The sequence below is a fragment of the Condylura cristata genome, unplaced genomic scaffold (genome assembly GCF_000260355.1).
Source record: "Condylura cristata isolate star-nosed mole 26May11 unplaced genomic scaffold, ConCri1.0 scaffold00028, whole genome shotgun sequence".
NCBI lineage: Eukaryota > Metazoa > Chordata > Mammalia > Eulipotyphla > Talpidae > Condylura > Condylura cristata.
In genome coordinates, this window is record NW_004567129.1 from 12,980,456 (window position 1) to 13,002,528 (window position 22,073).

Here is a 22,073-nt window from a genome sequence, read left to right on the forward strand (position 1 = left end):
ATCTGCCTGCTCTGCTCCCCACTCTGTCTCTGGTGAATCCTCTCACCCTCCACATCTCCAGCCTGTACCCCAGTCCTGTATGAATAAATAAATAAATCTTTAAAAAAAATGAGTACTGCACAGACTACAGAGCTAAATAGAAAAATGCTCAAATATAATGCAAAATGAAGATAAAATGCAAAATTGGGCATGCTGTGATGGCAGCTGTGTTTGTTTCTGAACACGGGTTGGTAGGAGAGACAGCATTTTTTGTAGGGTGGAATATTGTGGGCTTATTTTAAAATTTGTATTCAGTCTGTATGATGTTATTTGTGCAATTAAGCCAAATGCTAATTGCTTGTTGCTTAGTTCAGGACTCCATTTCAGGACTGAGCCCCGATTCCCGGAGAACCCCCTGCCCATGAAAACATATGGACCAAAGGGCAGTTCTGGACTTGGTAATCTTCACAGTTCCCCACTGTTTCCATGTGAGTTGTTGGGGCCCCACTTGTCTATCCTATGGGCTCCCAAACTCTGATTCTCAGCTTTTCTTGTGCAAATCCTCCCTCCAACCAAGCAGGTAAGCCAAGCCTCACTTACCTGGTGCTTGCGGTTCTCCATGTTCATGGTGCGGGGCTTATAGGTTATCTCATAGGGCTTGTTCTGCTGATGGGGCTCCAGGGTGATGAACTCTGGCCCCTCCCAATGCTCCCCCTCAAAAATGGGGTGCAGATTCCAGGTCTGGTTGGTACGGTTTGAAAGCAGGATGGTCTGTGTGTGCTTGGAGCGCACCTGACAGCTGAAATTTACCACCTGGAAGAAGATGACGAGTCAGTCAGGCAACAGAACTCACAAATCTGGAGTACAAGGAAAAGGCTGAGGCTAAGGATACATATGTTGTAGTTATCAGTAAAGAAACGTCTTTTTAAAACCGAGAAACTGGATGGGATCACTAAGAAGTAAGTGTATTTACCAAAAAGAAAGCATTTAAGGGCTGACTGGGACACTCTAACATTAAGAATCAGGAGAGGTGATGAGAAGGTGCTACAAATAAGAGGAAAACCAGCAGGAGCTAGTATTCTGGAAACGATTTGTAGGAAGAAAGTCTAGATCAAGGTGTCAAATCTACTGGGAAGTCTAGGAAGCTGAGGGGTGAGAACTGGCCACTGGATTTAGCAACCGAAACACTGAGTAATAGTATCATAAAAAGAATTAAATAGAATAATGAATGAGAAGAGAGTTCAGCAATATACCCATATGTGTCTAGTGACTGTTTTTGGCAATATAGAGGAGACAGGACGACAGGATATCTTTACAACAAATGGTGCTACAACAGTTGGATATGTATATGGAAAAAAAATTTGGTCCATATTTTGTACTACATAGAAAAATAACTCTAAAAATATGGAAGAGCTTTATGTAAAACTTGTGTCATGAGCATACAGAGATCACAAAACTCAGTAATAAGAAAATAACCCAGTTAATAGAAGATTTGAACAGACATTTCAATAAATAAGATCTGTGGATGGCCAATAAGTGCCTGAAACTTGCTCAGCATTATTATTCACTAGGCACATAAAAGCCTTAAAGTGGCTAAAATAAAGAACTGACCGTATCAGGTGCCAACATGCATGTGATACAAGTGTAAATGTCAAACGTCTCTGGTGGGAATGTAAAGTGACACAACCAGTTTGGTAGGTTCTTAAAGAGGGGAACATCCATGTATCCTATCACCCAACCATTCCACTCCTAGGTATTTCTCCAGAAAATTAAAATGTATGTTCTTGCCAGGGCTTTCGAATATTGTATGATTAATTTATGTAACACACTTCATAACTAAACCAGGTGTCATTTTTACCATAAGCAACGTTGCCAGGAAAGCTCATGTTTCTAGGAACGGGACTGACAGAGGATTAACCCAAGCCTTTTTTTTTTTTTTTTTAATCTAGAGAAGAATGGTATTCACCCTTTACTTGAAAAGCTTATGATAGAATTTGATCTAGCCAGAGATGTGACTGCAAGCCTCCTTGAGGATGTAATGCTTGGGTTGAGAGCTGAAGAATGGATAGGAATTAACTAAAGGAACTGGGGGAAACGTATTCCAACAGCGACTATAGCACGTGCAAAGGTCCTGTGACAGGAAGTGCAGGTTTGAAAGTTTGATGTGTGCACTGAGGACCGCCTGAACAGTCATGTATTTCTAACCTGAAGGCTTAAGTTCATTCGGGCAGTTCCTACTGACCTCTTTCACTGCAGGGGGTCCCACACAAATTCCAGACAGGGTTAAGCTTAGAGGATTGCCTCCCTGGATGAAACAGAGCAAGTTTTTGTAAAAACTCTCCTTGCCCATCTTGGTGGGACGGTAGGTCACTTCGAAAGAAACCTCCATGCCTGAGGTAATATAGCCTTCTTCTGGGCTGATGGAGAAATGAGGCTGAAAATTTCTGACGTCCCATTTAAACCTTTGCCAAGACAAAAGAAGACAGTTAATTAACGACTGTGTGAGTGCTGTGTGTGCTCGCTGCTACCAGGAACAAAAGGCTCCTGGGGTTTTAGTTGGGACCCCCAGTCCCTTGTGTACTAGTGCGACTGGGGAGGAGAAAATTCAGGGGACAAAGCAGAGGTGGGGTGGGGCAAGAGCTAAGGTCACTCTGGGTAGCTTGACTCAGCTCTCTGCGAAGCTCAGCAGGGAGGGAACTGGGACCTCTGCTCAGCAGACACACTGGGGAACGATATGACAAAGGCTGCAGGGCCAGAGGGTGGCTGTGTTGGGACCAGTACTCTCCTGAGCCCACTCTCTGCACTGACCCAGGAGGTTCAGACACAGGAGGGTATCGCTGCCTGTGAAAGCTGTCATGGCTCTTGGTGGCACTGGCATCTGACGGTCCTGTCACTGCTCATCTGGCACAGGATCCAGGTAGGAGACAGAGGCTGATGGTGCAGACCAGTTCTTCCAGTGCCAGGGTGGTGCACAGTTCCCTAGGCCTGCTCCCACTGGGCTGTGTGAAGGGCACCCCCTGCTGGCCTGCAACCTGCACTGGTCTGGTGGACACACGCAGTGTCGGTGGGTGGGTACCTGCGAGCAAGTGGGAGAGCCTGGAAAAGAGAGCTGCCATACATATATCTGGCTTCCAAACTCATCTTTGTGACCTTGGGCAAGTCATGCAAAGGCTCTGAGCCTCAGCTTCCTCTGTGAAATGAGGACAACACAGTACGTACCTGAGAGGGGCATGGGATAATTCAGTGGGATATTATATGTAAGAATGCTTGGCATTGCACCTGCGTGCTTTTGAAAAAGTTACTGAATCTCTTCACACCTCAATTTTCTCATCTGTAAAATGGGTCCACCAAAGCACTGTTCGCCTAGAACTGTGGCTGGGATGAAGGGCAAGAGGCATGTCTGTGTAACAGGAGCTCTCATACTAGTATCCTCTCTGTACTGATTTTACTAAAGGCAGCAGCGATCAGCCCGGTGAGGCCACCGCTACCCCTTCTAGAGGGCAGAGGACGGAAAAGAAAAGAACAGCCACTCTGGTGAAACAAGTGACCAACCCAAATCCAGGGTTGTCCTCAGCGCAGGGACAGAAAACTGCTCTGCTCCAACCTGGGGGTGAGGGCACTGTCCCCCTACCTTGCACCCAGGTCGCCTGTGTTCAACATGAGGATGCGACGTGTGGCTTGTGTCTGGTACACGACTGGCCCAAAGGGAATGTGCTCCTGGTCCAGGGAGATCTCCAGGGCCTGGCAGCAGCCACTGAGAAGGTACAGGGGGCGCAGGAGCCCCATGCACTCCATGAACACCTCCTCGTGGAAGGGGGGGACACGCCTCTTCGGGGCAAAGATGACTTCCAGCTTCTGGACTTGCTTGGGCTTCAGCGTGATGTTGTGGAAAGGCACCAAGGCGAAGACCTGGACAGGGCAACACTGAGACTCAGCAGCTGAGCACGGGTGGGGTGAGGGCTTCCAAGGCCACATTCCCGGCAGCCTGGCTGCTGCTGGAGGGGGGGCTGTCATATTCTGGGGGCCAACCTTACTTCTGCTCTCTCTTACCTGCTGTGTCACTAATCTACGGTGGAGATTTAGACCTCCTGTATAGAATGTGTGGCACACAGTCGATGTTCAATAAATGTGAATTCTCTGCTCTCTGGTGGAGGAAATACTAAAAGGAACTAGGAAATCTCAGCGCTCCCAGGACTCCCTGGATCACACTCCTCAGTGTGCTGGTTAAAACCCGATTCCAGTGTCCCGCCCTCCATCCTGTCCTAGGCCCAGGTGAATTGGCCCTGGGCGGCTCATGTCTTCTACAGTTTGGATTCCTGTGGGTCTTCTCCTCCCTGTGTCATGGTAACAGTCAAAAGCAGCTTTCCAGAAACCTGACCCCTTTCCATCCTAAGTTCCTCTTGGTCTAGACCTGTGGCCACAGGGAGTGAGAAAAGGTTGGCAAGCAGCAGCAGGAGACTGAGCACAGAGATTTATTTGTCAACATACTGACATCGGAAGTCAACGCCAGAGTGATGGCGCCAACACAGGTCACTGTGGGTGTCTGGGTGTGGCTGGCACAGGGGCGTCCCCAGGGTGTGCACTGGGCCTCTGCTGGCTGAGCTCTCCCAGCCAGTCTTTCCGAATCCCGAAATCCCCAGACGGCCCACAACACCGAACTACATGCATACATGTAGCTTTCTAAAGGCGTGACTCCTCCAAGCTCCTAAACTGCAGCCCATCAGAAACACCCCACCCCCGCGGCTCCCCGAAGCTGCCTTTCGTTGCTTCAATCTCAGTGCAGACCTCTCTGTGGCGCAGTCTCTGGAGCAGCCCTGATCCACACCCTGTCCCTGCCGGTTTCTGTGTCGTCTGTGTGTCCTGTGAACTCCCACCAGACCAAAGTCTAGGTGGTGATGACCTGGCTGTGGGCTGAATCGTGTCCCCCCCCTCCCCCCAGTCTTGTGTGTGTGGGATTTGAGATGGGGTCTCTGGGAAGCATTTAGTTTCATGATAAGTAACTAGGTCACGACAGCAGTGCCCTCATCACGGGAGCAGTGTCCCTGTAAGAAAATACTCGGGAGAATTCATTCCCCTCTCTCCACTGCACAGGGATGTAGCCAGGGGTGGGCAGAGAAAGATGGCACCGGAAACCAGAAACAGCCCACATAGCTCTCTGAGCACCTCCTGCTTCTAGAATGTCAGAAAGTTAGTGAAAGTCAGCCCCAGCTGACTGGACATACCGTCATGTGCAGCTGGCACATACTGACTGAGCACGTGTAAGGGCCAGCTGCATGTCGGGATCGCCTTGGCGTGAAGTGCGTCCGCTGCTCCCAAAGGGCAGTGGCAACATTGGGGACAGTAAGCTGGGGAGCAGGCAGTCAGGACTAGCAGCTGCTCTGTCCTGGGAAGGCAGGACACACGCAAGTGTTCACAGGGGTAGTCTCCCATAGGGGCCAGACTGGCAAAAGTAGGGAAACATACTTGTCCTTTTGGCCCAACAAGTACACATATGGGAATATGCCTTAATTAGAAAATCATGAGTGTCTATAAGTTTGGTTATGTGGATATTCCACTGTTGCTGACATACTGAAAGGGGTAGAAACAGAGGACTGGCCCAGCTGTGTTAGGGAGGGAGAAATAAACAAATGGCTTGGAGAATGTTTAGGATGTATTACTGTATGGTGACAGGAGGACTGAAAACAACATGAACATTATGATTTTATTTAAAAAAAATGCATGGGAGAAACATTGAGAAAAAAAAAGGCACCAAAATATTAAGTAATTATGGGTATGAGCTTATGGGCCAAATATTTTATGACTTTCTGGCTATATTTTTTGTTATTTATTCATTTATTTCTAGCTGTGTTTTTTGAAATCCAGATCTACTGAAGCCCCTCAAGTCTAGTTTCTATTTCATGTGGCTGCTCGCTAGAGGGATGTGGCCTCCCTAGGCCTCGAGTTCCTCATATGTAGAGTGAGAACAATATAAGCACTAACCCTACACTGTTGGAGTGGCACATGGAAGCTCTGCTCCAGCTGGCACATGGCTGGGGCCTGAGAACTGTGCGCTGTCAGTGTGGCTAACAGCCGCTTGTCACACCAGGAGGCAGGAAGGGGCCGCCGGAACCCCGTGTACCAACCTTGGGGTCCTGGAGTTCTGGAGTCGAGAACAGGACTGACTGGCTAAATGTGAGGTGGGTCTGGCTGTTGTTTACAACGCAAACTGTTTTTTTCACCACTTGTCCTGGCAGGAGAGCTCCTAACTTCACAATCTTATTGGCTGGATCGATGACAGAAAGCTGTGGGGTGAAAAAGAGAACAGGGAGGGAAGATCCCTCAGTGAATGCTCTGTCTGTCCGGGGTGTGCAGGTGTGTACTGCCTTCCTCATACCGATGGGCATTCACTTACTCAGTAAACACAAAAAGCCCAGTGATCAACCAGCACACAACTGCGTCATTACAGCTGGGTTGGAAGATGTGAAGGGGAAGTTCAGGACACCTTGAGGACACACTGCGAGGGGCTGAGCTAGACACTGACCACTAAGAGCAGCCCCCACTGGTTCAGATGATCAGTCACCAAACTATGACTCCCCCAACTACCTTTACTCCCAGATGATGTTTAAGTCACCTCTGGATTTTTCCAAATTACCAAAACGCATTGGGTGCTGAATGAGTGATGGCTGAATGAGTGAACGCAAGAACGAACGATGAAGGAACCAGAGACCCTGACTCTGGCTGGGTGTGGACACACCAGAGGGCAGCGTCCTGTTGCTCCTCTAGCATGAAGAGGAGGCTGCCAGGCACACGCCCTTCCACACCTCCGGGGTGCTGATGTGTCCCAGACCTTCCTATTAAAGTGCAAGTGCTCTCAGAGGGTATCTTTACTAGTCCTTGGAGAAAGGCACTAGCACAGGACTGGGCCATTTCCCTCCCTGAGGAGCACCGGCTGGAAGGCTTGGAAGGGGTTCCCTAAATCAAATACAATCCCGGGGCCTGTGACAGGCTGGAGACTTTTTTTTTAATTTTATTTTTAAAAAAAATTTATTTATTTGTGCATACAGAATGGGGGTACAGGCCAGGGTGCAGAGGCGGTGAGAGGCCTCACCAGAGACAGAGTGGGGAGCAGAACAGGCAGATGGAGGAAGCACACTGCTGAGAGGAGCAGCGGGCAAGACAGGAGAGGTCTGCTGTGCCATGTGGGCGGAGACTGAACTCATGCTGAAGTGGCTTTAGCTTCTTAGTGCTGTGTTTTGACCTGCTGCGCCACGAGGGAGGAGACTGGAGACTTAATCAAGGTGCTGTTAAAGAATGATGATGCCTGGGTCCTCCCTGGTGGTGCAGCAGGTTAAAGCGCAGCACTGCAAGCAAGCCACAACCGCTTCAGTGCGAGTTTGATCCCTGGCCCAGGAGGTGATCCACACAGGCGAGGCAGACTTCTGATCCCTCTCCTGACCCGTCCACTGCTCCCCTCAGTAGTGTACTTCCTCCATCTGTCTGTTCTGCCCCCAACTCTGTCTCTGGTGAATCCTCTCACTGCCCCTGTACCTCTGGCCCCAGTTCTGTAAGAATAAACAAATATTAAAAAAAAAAAAAAGATGATCCCTAATTGCGAAATATGCCTGCACACATTGTTTAAAACAAATTTTATTAAAAACCAAACATATTTAAAAGAAAACATGCTCTAATGTGGGAGAAAAGGACACACTTGGGATGTTCATCTGATTGGTTTAGACTTCAAGACAAAGTCTTTCTGGGGCTCTGTGTCCCAATCACTAGCACCATCAGCAGAGCGATGTCTGGTACTGAGTAGCACCTATGAGCTCCTGGAATCTGATGTGATAGCCTCTCCGTGGACTGGCTAACCTCTGAGAGGGCAGCCTGGACTAGAGGGTGTGGAGAGAGGAGGGAAGGCGAGGGTCCAGAAGAGGTTGGGAAGTGCCCAACGAAGAAGGTAGCGAGCCCAAGAATCTGCCAGGCAGCTCTCACCTTCATTTCAGTGCCTCTTCCTTTGATTTCAACTATTTGCTGTGAGAGCCCATTGATCTCAAAGGGGATGAGTTCTCGATAACTGATGCTTTCTCGAGGATAAAAGGTGATTGGAATCTCCAAAGTCTTTCCTGGTTTTATCACATCAACACGGAAGTTCAACTCGAGGTAAGGTGTACTGGAGTACAAGCAGTCTATGCTGGGGAAAACCAGGAGGAAGGGCCATCAGCACTGAGCAGGCCAACCCAGAGAAATGGACTCGGTCCCCTTGGAGTTCCTGCCCAGCTGTCCTAAGGCCACGGAATTTGAGGCCTGGCGGGACTTCAGTGCTGAGCTGCCCTGGGCTCTCCAGGGCACACCCTAAGGAACTGGCAACACCCAGTGTCCCATGCACGGTCTCGGGCTCCTTGGCCCACACTTCCACTCTGTGTGTCCTTTCTCTCTCAGGAAGGCCACTCAGGTTTTGTGGCTGCCCATGAGGGGAAGTGCTTCCTCAAGTAGCTGGCTTGCAAAGCTCTGCAGTCAGGCAAGAGTTTGGATCCAGGCTGTACTACTAACCAGCCATGTGCCTGTTTCCATAGCTATACAATAGGGGTAGTGACAGCTGCCTTGTAAGGCTGTGGTAAGGAAATGACATAAAGCGACCATAGCAGCTAAGTGGGTCACAGAGGAAACATTCCATAAAGTGAGCTCCTTCTCCTTCTCGTCTCCCTTTTCTTCCTTCTTCTCACCCTCCTCCTCCTTTGCTCAACCAGAAGAAGGATCATCAGGGCCCTCCCTGGTGGCATAACCGGTTAACGTGCAGCACTATGAAGCTGGCCACAGTGACTGCAGCACGGGTTCGATCCCTGGCCAGGGAAATGAGCCACATGGTGCAGCAGATCTCTCCTGTCCTGCCTGCTGCTCCCCTCAACAATGTATTTCAGTCACTCTGCCTGTTCTAATTCCCACTATGTTTCTGGTGAATCCTCTCACCTCCTGCACCACTGGCCTGTACCCCAACTCTTATATTCATAAATAAGTAAATCTAAAAAAAAAAAAAGAGGGATAGTCAAAGATCACATCCAACCTACTTTCTGTGACAAGGCACCTAGACCTTTCCATTACGACCTTTCCTTGTCTGACTTACAGGTAATTAGAAGAGCATAGTCAAGCAAAAAAAAAAAATGGAGTCAATGACTTAAAAATAGTAAGACTCAGATTTAATTAAATCATGCAAGATAGAATGTACGTAGGTAAGATCTTAAATTAGTATTTAACTACATGATACACTTGTCATATAGCAATCAGGATCACCATCATCACTATCACCTCCACCACCATCACCACCACGATCACTATCATCATTGTCACCATTACCTCCACTATCATCATCATCATGATCACCACCACCATCATTGCCATCATCATCATCACCATGACAACAGCAGTATCAGCAGCAGTATTAGCAGTAACAGTAATTGGGCATTTCCTGAGTTCCAGTCACTGGTTTTGGTCTTCTCATTAGATGAACTAATAGTTCTACAGAACAGGTACTGTTTCTATCCCTCAATAGAGACAGGGAGATTGAGGCACAGAGAGCTTAAAAAATTCACTTGAAGGCCAATTAGTGAGGGAAGAGCTGGGATTTAAACCTACACCCTGTGCTAACATGGTAGCTAATAGACCAGCAGCTATTAAATAACTAAAGAACACAGTGCCTCAGCTGCAAGAGCCACACTTAAGGTGTCCACACCACCATACTGGACAGTGCAGATAGGTTATTTCCATCATACGCCCTCTTGCATAGTACTGATCTGGAGGATCTCTTAATGAACACAAGTCTCTGGGACAAGGCCGGGAGATTCAGTCCCTGTTTCATTAGGTCTGGAATACAGCCCAAATCCCAGACTGGAACATTTTATATGGGGATGATCTGAAGAGGCTGGATTTGAATCAGAAGGCTTAGACTCAGCCTAGACTTAGCATTTATTGTAAGACCTTGCCTAGAGAAATTCACTTTTTAGCTCTCCAAACTTTAGTGTTCACATTGAACTCCTCCATCAGGTGAGGACATAAGCCACTAGACATCTTACACCATCTGGCATTGATCTTTGCATTTCAGGTGAGTAGTTCATGGCTAGCAAAGTAGCAGCATTAGTGGTGAGGATGAGTGACTCAATTCATAATCACTTCTGTTTGACTACTTTCCATAACCCTTCCTCTGTTTTGACAGGACTTTACCTGTGTGGAAGCTGCAAAACCCCAAGGAGCTATAAAATCAACTGGAGGCTCTGGGAAGACTGCTTACCTCATGGGTGTTTCTTCCTTGTTGGTGATGACCAGTGTTTGTTTGTATGGAGGCATCCCGGCCTGGTAGATGAAGCAGGTCCCAAAGTTGTAGCTGGTAAAGGAGAAATGGACGGCCGGGCTCACAGCACAGCCTGTGATGCTGCACATGAAGACTGGACCATGGCTGATCTGGGGGGAGGGAATGGCAGGGAGAGCATGACTAGAAGTCAGAGGAAACGGACCTGAGGTCCTCGGGTGAGGGAGGGGTGCAGTTGCATGCTTGAAAAAATTATAGATCCCTCTGTGGCTGATTCCCTGAAAAGGATTCATCAACTTCAACTTGATGTTTACTTTTGCTTCTTTCCCTTTTTGCAATGAGAAGTTCTGAAAAAGACAGTTCTCAAAGGGGGTGGGCTCCTTTTTGAATTCTCTTTTTGTGACTGCCTTGGGATTACAATTACAATCTTGGAAAATGTTATATATTCATTCTCGTTCTCTCATTCATACTCTCTTCCCCCCACCCACTTCCCTGACTTATTTAAATTGCTGCAAGATGTCCTAGTTCAAGGACGCTTTTCAAAAACGTTAGGTTCTTCCCAGCCCTTCCTGAGCAAACACACTGCCCTGAGGTACACACGGCCTCAGAAACTTTTCACGTTGACACTCATATACCAGGTTCCCCAACCACTGATGAGGCCTTTATACTAGAGGTTGTGAAACTCTCTCCAACACAACCACTCTCCAGGAACTTCTGACAGGGTGCAGACAAGGAGCACAAAGAATTAACCTGTCAAGACAGAATGCTGTTGAGTGCTTTCAGTGGCAGGCAATGTTAAGTTGTCTCACCTTGATTCTGAGTTCCAAGCCCTTCAGGACACACTTCTTCAAGGGTTGGAAAGACAGCAAGGCCTGGACACTCTGTCCCACATCCACGCTGCCATCAGCAGGTGAAAATTCAAAGTACTGCAGTAGAGCTCTCGGGCCATGTAGCTCTGACTGGAAGCTGAAGCTGAACTTTCCAGTATTGACAAAACGGAATTCACACTGGACAGGTTCATTCAAGACCACCTGAGAGATCAAGAACAAAGTAGTTACTAGTGTAAATGCAAATAGCAGTTCCCTTCTCTGGGATCAGGTGATGTAACATGTCGGAGCACAAGATACTCTGGGAAACAGGGATGGCAGAAGGTGTTAGTGGCTGAACATCATTAGCCTAATGTGGCTACTCAGAGCTGGGGGCCTCCTGTAGCTGAAGAGTGAGAGGTGATTTAATTCTTACATCTCCCTTGGTATCCAAACATCCTTCCTAGATCTTTAATGTTCTCTACGCATTCTTTCCCACTTTCCCTTCTTTACCATTTCTCCACCACTACCATTCCTCAACCTGGAAAAATAAAAGTTTCACATCAAAGTTATGTATTCATTCCGGGGATGGAGAGGCTCCATGTTTCTGTTCTGATTTCCCTGGCACTGAAATGGAGAGATTCAGATAATAATTGACTTTCCCAGTCAGTGTGGACACACACACAGGACACACAGGGCTCTCTCAAGTCTTTACCTCATAGAAGTTGACCATGTTGGTTTCGTTGGGAGTTAAGACAGTGATGGACCCAGTTCTGTCCTTGCACTTGACTTCTGCATTCATACTGTAGCCCTCAGCCTTAACATTTAAGGTCAAAGGGCTGACTTTCTTTTTCACATCACAGATCAAATTAAAGTTCACACTTCCACTGTGCTTTGGTGTGAAGAAGATGTCAACTGGGAATCTGATTGGGAAAGCAGACGGCAGATTAACTCACTAGCTTAACTTGTTAAAACCTGCTTTAAAAACTGACAAGTGCTCTCCCAATGGCACAACAGGTTAAAGTGGCTCTCCGTAGCCACTGCAGCACGAGGTCTATCCCCAGCCAGGAAGGTGACCCACAAGGCATGTCAGACCTCTCCTGACCTGCCCACTGGGCCCTCAGCAGTATTTCAGTCAATCTGTCTGTTTTGCTCCCCACTCTGTCTCTGGTGAATCCTCTCACCCTCTGCACCTCTGATCCATTTTTGTGCATAAATAAATCTTAAACAAACAAACAACCACTGGCGAGCAGAAACACAGAGAAAAAGGCACTGCAATTCCAGATGACAGTGATGAAAATTTAAGATTTGCCAGGATAGACTGAGCATTACTTGTGGGTTTAGTAATAAAAGTAGATGGCAAGAAAAAGATTACTAACATAAGAGAAAACATCAAGAACAAGGGTGTAGGAATCTCAGCGTTCCATAATTTTCCAGGAAAGTGAACACCAGGGAGTAAGCAGGCCAGAGTTGAACAGCTGATGTCTAAATGTTAGCGTTGGAATGCTCTAAGGGAAATGGATTCTTCTGGCTGACAGGTCTGGCGTCCCTGCCATATTGAGAGGGTGCACTGCTGGGCACCTCCTTTTCCTTTACCTGGACTGTGGTGGGATCACGCCTTCCATGGGGCACACGACGAGGCAGTTGTTGAAACCCTCGGAAAACCGGGAGTTTTCCTGGAAGGCAAAATGGAAGCCCTGCTCCTCCTTGTTGATGATCTTCACCGTCTCCCTGGCTTCTCTGCCTGAGGGGGAAACACGGGCCCTCAGTGGGGGGGTCTCAAGCCTTCTCCCCACGTATCTCTGTAGATCCTGCTCTACCAATGAGAGGATGCTCCCTCCAGCTTCTTTCCTCTGATGGGGCTCACGACGGCTCTTCCTCTTGTTCTACAAGTGACCTTCTCCGTTGGGGGGATTCCACCTCTTCCTTCTAGGATTTGACTTCATCAACTGCCTGCTCCTGCCTGGTAGCTCCTGTGTTGGTGACAGTTTTCCTGAAATGCTGATGTCACCCTTTTCTCTCCTTGTTCCTTCAGACCTAAATCTTTCCTAGTTTCTCTAATGGGTCTCCCTGGCAGGCCCCATATCCCCTTCACTCTGTCATGAGTTTCTTGACAAATACATCTCCTATTTCTATTTTGCTTTTTCTTACTTGTTGGGGCCATTGTTGAACATTTGTTTTTCTATATAAGCTTGAGAATCATTTTACCCAATTCTCTACCCCTCCAATCCTTTAGAAATGAAGGTTGCCGGATTTAGCAATCTTTCAATGTAAGTATACCCCCAACATTGCATGGACATACTTATGTTGATATATTTATTAACTAAAATTATTCACTGTTACCTGAAATTCAAATGCACCTGTGTATCCTGTATTTTATCTAGACACCCTAGCTGGAGTCTAACTATAATTTGATTAAATTAACATTTAGGGCCCTCCCTGGTGGCACAACAGGACTACATACAGCATACAGCACTATGGAGCTATCTGCAGACACTGCATGACGAGTTCAATCCCTGGCCAGGGATGGGGTGAGGGGCAGGTGGAGATAGGGAGGAGGGGTTGACCCACACGGCGCAGCAGACCTCTCCTGACCCATCTACTGCTCCCCTCAGCAGTGTATTTCAGTAGGTCTGCCTCTTCTGCTCCCCACTCTGTCTATGGTGAATCCTCTCACCCTCCACACCTCTGGCCTATTCCCCGGTTCTTGCATGCACAAATAAATAAACCTTTAAAAAATTTACATTAAAAAAATTTACATTTAATTTTTGGAAAACTGATCCGATCATGTTTGGGAGCTTGATGTTACAGTTTTCATCTAGGTCTTGTGCTTTTCTTATAACATTTATTCCGAAATATTATTGTTTTGTCAATATTCTATTTTTTTTTTTTTTGGTTTCTGTTTGTAGGTACTTACCATTAAAGGAAGGCGAAACTACTGATTTTCGCATACCTATCTTGCAGTCACTTACTAAATTGTCTTGTGAATTCTAGTAGTCCTGCTTTTCACATACAAAATCATCAGCAACAGCAAAATGAGACAGCTTTTCACATACAAAATCATCAGCAACAGCAAAATGAGACAGCTTTGTCTCTCTTTCCTCAATGTTTATGACAATTATTTAATTTTCCTATTTTACTGTATTTTCTGAATTACTAAGAAAGTATTCAATAGTAGTAGTGGTGATAAGCATCTTTGTCTGATTTTAATTAAATTGGCTTTAGTGGTTTATTATAAGATATTTGCCTCGAGTGTGGTTAATCTTTGTTTTTCCCTTTTTGTTATTAGAGGTTTTTCTGAGGGAATGCTGAATTTTAACAGACTTTTTAGTATATATTATTATGATCACATGGTTATTCTTCCTTACCCTGTTGATGTAATGGTTCTATCAAAACAAACCACCTTGCACCCCTAGATTACATTCAGCTTGTTTTTATTGCTATTATTCTCATGCTACCTCACTCACTGGCTTTTTGTTCAAACCTTCACAAAACAACATAATGTCTCTCCACCTATTTGTTTGTATCAGTATGAGAAATGTTTGTAAAATAGCACATGTCAACTCAAGTTTATTTTCCTCTGATGTAAAGGGAAGAATGAGACAGTGTGGGTGGGAAGAGTGAGTGTATTTTTCTTTACATGACACCAGATAAGACTGATTTATAAAGAATATTACTTTTAAAAAATGTAGTGAATTAAAAATAAAACCAAAACCCTCTGGATTTATTGTACTGCCCAGCGCCCCCCATCCGTGTGGTAGATTCACAGGGTTATCCGAACCTGGCGCTCACCTCTTCTCTTCCTTCGGGTCCCTGCCCAGAGGTCTCCTTCCCACTGCCGACTTGGCTCTGTTCCTCCTGCCCTGCTTATTCTTCTCTAGCTCACTCATCAATAGCTACATGCTATTGTTTTGTTTATTTTTTTGGATGGTGCTTCCTATTGCAAGGATGGAGCCATCACGATGCCCTCCCACCTCACAGAAGGGTGGCACAGGAGGGCTCAGTAATACTTGCTGAGTAAGTGCGAGGAAGGTTGGCAGGGACCCCCGGCTGCCAGGAAGCCACACAGCCCGTAATGTGGGGGCACGTGCAAGTCGGAGGGGGCTGACAGGACACTTGGGACACCCATCAGCCAGGCCGAATCCAGAAGGATTTGGACCAGGGACGCTACATTTCCCCAGGGTACCAGTGGGTGGGCTTAGAGGATGAGTGGTGGAGACCGAATGGAGAGGTAAATAGACCAAGGCCCTGTGAGGGCGACAGAGGCTGTCTGACAGGCCTGTGTGGCACCAAGCAGGCCTGCTCCTGGGGCTCGCCTCGGGGTCAGTCCTCTCCCCGTGGTCATGCCAAATCCAAATATAAACCAAGGGCAGCCTTACCAATGAGGAGAGAACTGAAGTTGATGTGTGACTTGTCCAGGCTGATGAGAGGGTCAGTGGCTTTGCCTACCAGCAGGAAAGGGACTGTGATGTTGTGTTCGGGGACGGAGAATGTCCAGAATGCTTCCGTGATGTCCAGGTGGGAAGGCATGAACTGGAAGGTAATCTAAGAAGACAGTTCGGAGTGGGGTGGTCAGAAGCTTGTCAGCATCGGGGTTTTGAGGGAGACACCACAGGCCATTGCTACCTGTCTACTCACCCTATGCGATCGCGTAAACTGGATTAATATTCACGCCTGCTTTTCCTTTTACTGGGTCTACCCAGTCAGAGCCTCCGCTGGCTAGGCTGCCATATTTATTACCATGTCTTTGGATGGCATGCAAGATTGGAGATTCTCAGATCAAAATCTGAAAATACGGTTTTTCCTGTAAAACCTGGGAGAACTGGCAACACAGACCTGCTCATCTGCACCGCAGTCAGCTGCCAGAGAAGTGGCCATCCCAGCCTTGGGCCTGCATCCCTGTGACTGTCCCGGTGGCCTGCTTCATTCATTTATGTGACCTTACTGAAGGCATCTGATTCTGAGATTTTTGTTTCATGGATAAAACTTTGCCTCCAAGAGTCTCTGCAGAACTAACAGGACACAGGGCCCACAAATATGTGTTGGCTGGCAAGGTCATGTTTCTCTAAGTAGAACGATACCTTACCCCATAAAGGTTAGGACTCAGTCATGCAACATACTCCGCCTTTTTGTTTTGCACTTTGGCCTGACCAGGTAAAAACACACCTCTGTCCTTTCACTGCTGTCTGTCCCTTGGTCAAAAATAACTCTTGACGTTACTGTATGAATCCTGGCGTCGCCAGGCGCTGGTATCCTGGCTCTCCCTTCCATCCTCATTCATCTCAGTCTTTCAAACTGCAAATTCTAGAGCTTGTTGCTGCTCCCTGGCCACACAAGACCATTCAGGTCTGTTTGGCTCTGAGGACTGCCCCCTGTGTGTAGTGCCCATGCAGGAAATACTTGCTGGCCGATGCACCGTTCAGTGACTCCCCCCACTCCACCACCTGTGGTCTGCAACGCACTGGCTCTGCAGAGAGGGACAGAACGAGTAAGCCCGAGTCTTCATTCACACACACCTCGGCTTTCTTTTCAGGGTAGATGAGGCCCTTCTCTGTCAGGCACGTGAAGGCTGGAGGGTGCTGAAGAGTTTCAGTCTCTTCAGAGGTCCAGCAGAAGGAGTAGGTGCTGCTGGTTGGGTTCAGGATTGTGAAAGTCCTGGTCAAGGGGGAAGAATTGACAGTAGGGAGTGAGAGAGGGGCTGAGGATCATGAGAAACTCTTGGGGGGCTGCCTAAGCACAGTCCCTAGCACAATGAAGGGCTCTAGACCTTCAAATTATCCTGGAAACAAAAACTGCATCTCCTCTGGGGTCTAAAGTATGACTAGACTTCTGGATGGAGACAAGTAATGTGGAGCCAAGGGTCCTTCTGTGTCAGAGTTCCTCTGTGGTCAAGGTGGTGGCGAGGGATTATTTTCAAGTCTTTTGAATTTCCCCCAATGTCACGTCGAAGGTGACAGATTTGTTCTCTGCATGTAGCAATTCTCTCAACTCAAACCTCTAGAACTCAGGTCAAATCGGTCTAGCTTGCTTTACCAAATTCTTCCTCTGAGTATTCAAAAAGGATTGACTGATTTGAATCAAACCAATCCAACTCTATACAACTCACCGAAGATTCTTCCCCCCGACACCTACGCTGGTGAACTCAATCACGCGGGTGCTTGGGTCAAGGGGCCCCGTCCCAGGCCACCGGAGGTCTGAGCTGCCACAATAAGCACTGTTGTAGTCTGCATCTGTCAGGTCGAAATGGCAGAAGGGCAAGATGCTCCGCCCTTTGGCTGACAGGATTGGGCCTTGCTCTCCAGGTGGCAGGTTGGGAATCCTGAAAAGATAAGGTTATTTTTATTCATTCATTTGTATATGTATTTTTTAAAAGTATTTATTCATTCATACAGAACTGGGGTACAGGCCAGAGATGCGGAGGATGGGAGGAGCCACCAGAGACAGAGTGGGGGGCAGAACAGGCAGATCCACGAAGTACACTGCTGAGGGGAGCAGCGGGCGGGCCAGGAGAGGTCTGCCACGCCATGTGGTCACCTCCAGGGCAAGCGGGGATCGAACTCATGCAGAAGTGGCCTAAGCTTCTTAGTGCTGTGCTTTAACCTGCTGCGCCACCAGGGAGGGCCCATTTGTATATGTATTTTAAAAAATTATTTATTTATGCACACAAGAACTGGGGTACAGGCCAGAGGTATCAGGGGTGAGAGGAGCCACCAGAGACAGAGTGGGGAGTGGAACAGGCAGAGTGACTGAAATACACTGCTGAGGGGAGCAGGCGGGTCAGGAGAGGTCTGCTGCACCATGTAGGTCAGCTCCCTGGTGGGGGATCAAACTCATGCTGCAGTGGCTGCAGATAGCTTCATAGTGCTGTGCTTTTAACCTGTTGCACTACCAAGGAGGGACCCGTATATGCATTTTTAAATTAGTTGTGGCTTTCTTAATTGGTTGGACATTAATATTATATTATATTCACCAGGACGTGAGCTCCATGAGAGCTCTCTGTGAAAGCTGGCTCTGTCTTGATCAACAATCAAGCAGCATAACCCCAGTGCCTTGAGCAGAAGGTGATACATAGCAGGTATCACTTGGTGGATGGCTGAGTGGAGGAACACGTAAATGGCAGAATAGGAGCAGCCTGAACTCTTCCACGAGTTCAGCCTGGCTCCTTCCACTCCACTACGGTCTCAAGTTACTTCCTCTATCAGTGGTAGAAAAAACTCCCTGCTGTAGTGTGAATGCGGTCATCCCCTCTGGACCCTCTCATAGGCCTCTGGGATATGAAACAATCTAGAAACTCTAAATGAGTATCCAGAGCTCCTTGGTGAAGGTAAACTGGATGTGAACAGACTTACAGCCCTGGGACCAAGTTTAGGCAGCACAGGGGTGCGAGGTTCCCCACAGCATAATCACAGGGATGCCATAGGCTCCTAGGTCTGTTTAGCATGATTCTCAGAATCCTTCTAAAAGGGGGGTGGTCTTGGAGCTTTCGCAGGACTGGGCACTGGATCAGTAACTTTATTGCCGGCTGTGTTTGGATTGGCCTTTTTCTGACTGGGTCTGGTGCCTTTTGGATTTCCTGGTGTTCCATGGGCCAGGCTCACCCTCACACCGACACTCAGTGTTTATTGTGCTCCAGATGCTGCTGGAAGCACTTCAGTGGAACTAGTGCATTTGTTCTTCATGAGGACAATTCAAGGTGGGTATTGGTATTTGCATTTTACAGATAAGGAAACTGAGTCTCAGAAGAGGTATGAGAAAGTTCCCTAAGTTCATGCCAGCCCAAGGACAGGAATGCACCTGATGCCAACCATCCGTCTGCCCATGGAGTTTGGTGTGTGGCTGGGTGGGAGAGGTGGGCAGGAGGAAGGGTCTGAGAGGACTGAAGAACAGCTTGAGGACCATATTCTTCTTGTTCTTGAAACAAGGGCCAGAGCCTCTTTAAATCTTTCCAGAGGGAAAGGTGGCCATCTGGGGCTAGGGCCTAGGGTTGAAAGGGTGGGACAAAAGAGGGGACAGGGGATGCAGAACTTTGATCTGGGGAGCTTGTCTCCTTACTGGCAAAACAGATTGCACTCGAAGTCTCCAACCTCCAATGGGGAGAATTTCACTTTAAGCTTCTGAGTCTTGCCCACGGGCACAACGCCTGAGGAGGGCTCCACGGTGAAGGGCGGCATGGGAATCTCAGCCCAGTGCTCTGTGGTGCTGTCCAGGCTGCTGCCCGTGTGCAGCGTGCCCTGGCTAAGCTGAAGTTTTTGACTGGAGCCTGGGGGCAGACAGAGAACCAGTGAGACAGTCTGCATTGGCAGTGGGGGGCCAGGGAGCGAGCAACCCACTCACAGGTCCTTGGGGTTCGTAACAGAAGCAGGCAGATTTAACTTAAGGGACTTGAGGCCAAGAGTTCCCACATAGCTCACAAGAGACTCGTGAAAAGTATCTCTATTAATTCCATCAAGTTCTCAGGGCCTTGCCTGCTTCTCCCTCACCACTTAGGAGCCCTTGGGGCAGTGTTGCCCGCCACGGACAAGGTTCTTCGCCTGCACACTGCGGACATGGTTCAAGTCCAGGTTTTCTGTCATCGCATTCACCTTGGGACTCTGGCATTGCGAAGCTGACAGCCTTGGCGGTATCTTCTGAGATACAGTTGAATTCCAGCTGCACACTTCCTGAATTAACCAAATCAAGCCTGTGATAGATCAAAGAACACTGAAGATACTGTCCTTCTCTGCTCATTATCTAATAGGTTACTTTACTTTTTCTTTAATTAAAGTTACTCTGTGTCTTAACAATGTCTACCAAAGACACTTTTTAAAGCATTTTATTTGAAGCCATACCTTTTTGTACTGGTTAAATTTCCTTTAAAACAATTGGAATATACATATATATATGTTGAAAGTAAAACTACCCAAGTATTTAGCACTTAATGTCATCTTGAATACCACCAGCACCCGAGGCAAAGGGCTTTCAGAATGCATCAATGTAGCTCTGAATAGGTCCCATGACTTCACCTTCCTGGGACATAAACTCCACAGCCCCTGCCTATTTGAATCATGTCCCATCAGACAAAAAATGTGTTGTGGTCAGAGATCATCTGATCCCTGACTAAGATGCCTTCACTGGCTGAGACACAGACTATGAATTTATAAGCACTGGCCTTTACCCTAAAGAAAGTTTTTCTATGTGGGGGAACACTGATGGCACTGAACACCTTTCAAACAGAAATTCTGGTTTGGGCCAGCTTGGAAAACTTGCTTGTAAAGAGCCAGCGTGTAAGTTTTTCTGGTTTTGCATGACATGTGGTCTCTGTGGTGACGACTCACACCACTGAGGTGGTGAGAAGCAGCCAGACACAACATAAAAAGGACCGGGAAGGCCGTATGCCAATAACGCTTTATTTTCAAAACAGGCACATGGCTGGATTTGGTCCCTGGGCTATAGTGTGCCGAGACCCGGAGGTCCCATTCCCTGCCATACAGCGGCGGTGCTGTAAGGTTGAGAAAGCACTTAAAGTGCAAATACAGAGTGAACTGAGAAAGTTAATTATGAATTTTTATAAAGTAGAAATGTCAGTGGCCTACATTTTTGTGTTTGCAATCCTAAAACCCTAAAATCCTGGCTACTGGTTATTTATGCTCCAAAAGTCAACGGGGCACTACTGTGTAGACCACAGGCTGTCTCAGAGGGGAACCTGTGCCTGGCCACACCCCTGCATCTAAGGGTGGCCAGGGGCTACTGAAATGCCTTCCCCTTTTCTAGGACCATTTTGACTTTGAATAAATGTTCAGACTCTGTTTCCCTGGAAACCTGGGCAAAAAATGCCAGCTGTATCATTAGACACATTGTTTATAGTAAAAATTAACAGATCACATTTGGTCTGGGAGGAATTATGGTAACCTGGTGGGAAGCATCCGCTTTGGGGCTTTCAGAGTGCAGTGAGTCGTGTACTTGGACAAGCTCCCTGCAGGAAGCTATCCCTGTACTGACACCTATGATTATGAGAGATACTGGTTTTTGTGGGTCGTGGGCTTCTACGCTAAGGCGGACCCCATCCCCACTGTGGGCAGAAACAGTTCCTGCGCAGCGCTGTGGCCTGTGCCAAAGTCTGCCCCACCGAGGCAGACAGCCTGATGCTGCCCTTCCGGGAGCCTGTGTCTCCTGGTCTAATCTTGATGTCAAGTGTGGACTACAATAGCTTTGTGGGTCTGATGTCATGGGCATCACCATGACCCTGTGGTGTGTAGAGGATACTGCAGGACTGATGAGGGAGTGAGAGGGTGATGCCGTGACAGGGCTTTTCTGACGAGAGTCAGGACTCACTCAAACGTTCGGGTCTGGTAGACCAGCGTTTCTTTAAAGTGCACATCTCTTGTTTGGCACTGGTACGAAGCAAAATTCACATTGGCACTGATCTGAAGCCGCAGGTCTTGGTAGTTTTCTTCCAGCACTGAATGGGCTGGCTCGGGATCCGTCTCAATCACCTGTAACAGAGGTAGCCGAGCACTTGGGGATGCAGAGCCAGCTGGTTCATGGATATAGGGGGAGACAACCCATGCACATGGGCACCAATCCACAAACTCAAGTTCCAAAATAAATGAGTAGGGCAAAGCTAAAGGACTCATAAGTAGAAAGGGAAAAAAAGGACTAGTGAGGGGCTAAAGAGAATTAGTGAGAGCATGAGCTTTTGTTAAGGGGAAGGACGTCCTAAAGGAACTCTGCAGAGTCTTGTGGACTCCACCCCCTACTCCAGCTTTCTGGACTCCACCCCTACTCCAGTGACTGGAAACTACAACTCCCAGCAGTACCAGGGAGAGAACTGTGAGGACCCAAGGGCGGAGCTAGGACATTTAGGGGATAAATAGGGCACGATTGCATCTCTCGCTCTCTTGCTCGGGAAACGACTCTCTGGACTGCGTGACTCGGTGTGTTCAGTCAGCCTTGGTGTGTTCAGTCAGCCTAGCTGTAAGGTATTGACCCTTTTGTGTGTACCTGCAGTACAACCGAATTGTGAGCTCGCGGGT

General features: G+C 47.7%; 1 protein-coding gene across 1 annotated transcript in view; it reads right to left on the reverse strand.

Moving 5' to 3' along the window:
- Positions 1–22,073, reverse strand: part of HYDIN (HYDIN, axonemal central pair apparatus protein) — a 289,232-nt gene that overhangs the window by 10,165 nt on the left and 256,994 nt on the right. Inside the window, exons 67-81 of the mRNA XM_004690198.2 lie at positions 21,373–21,533; positions 19,644–19,741; positions 19,114–19,321; positions 17,168–17,380; positions 16,578–16,716; positions 15,441–15,606; positions 12,658–12,805; positions 11,777–11,984; positions 11,065–11,286; positions 10,238–10,407; positions 7,948–8,146; positions 6,102–6,260; positions 3,611–3,888; positions 2,222–2,441; positions 580–792 (exon numbers count right to left, since the gene is read on the reverse strand). Of these exons, the coding sequence (XP_004690255.1) occupies positions 580–792; positions 2,222–2,441; positions 3,611–3,888; positions 6,102–6,260; positions 7,948–8,146; positions 10,238–10,407; positions 11,065–11,286; positions 11,777–11,984; positions 12,658–12,805; positions 15,441–15,606; positions 16,578–16,716; positions 17,168–17,380; positions 19,114–19,321; positions 19,644–19,741; positions 21,373–21,533 (2,802 nt within the window). The remainder of the gene's footprint in view (positions 1–579; positions 793–2,221; positions 2,442–3,610; positions 3,889–6,101; positions 6,261–7,947; positions 8,147–10,237; positions 10,408–11,064; positions 11,287–11,776; positions 11,985–12,657; positions 12,806–15,440; positions 15,607–16,577; positions 16,717–17,167; positions 17,381–19,113; positions 19,322–19,643; positions 19,742–21,372; positions 21,534–22,073) is intronic.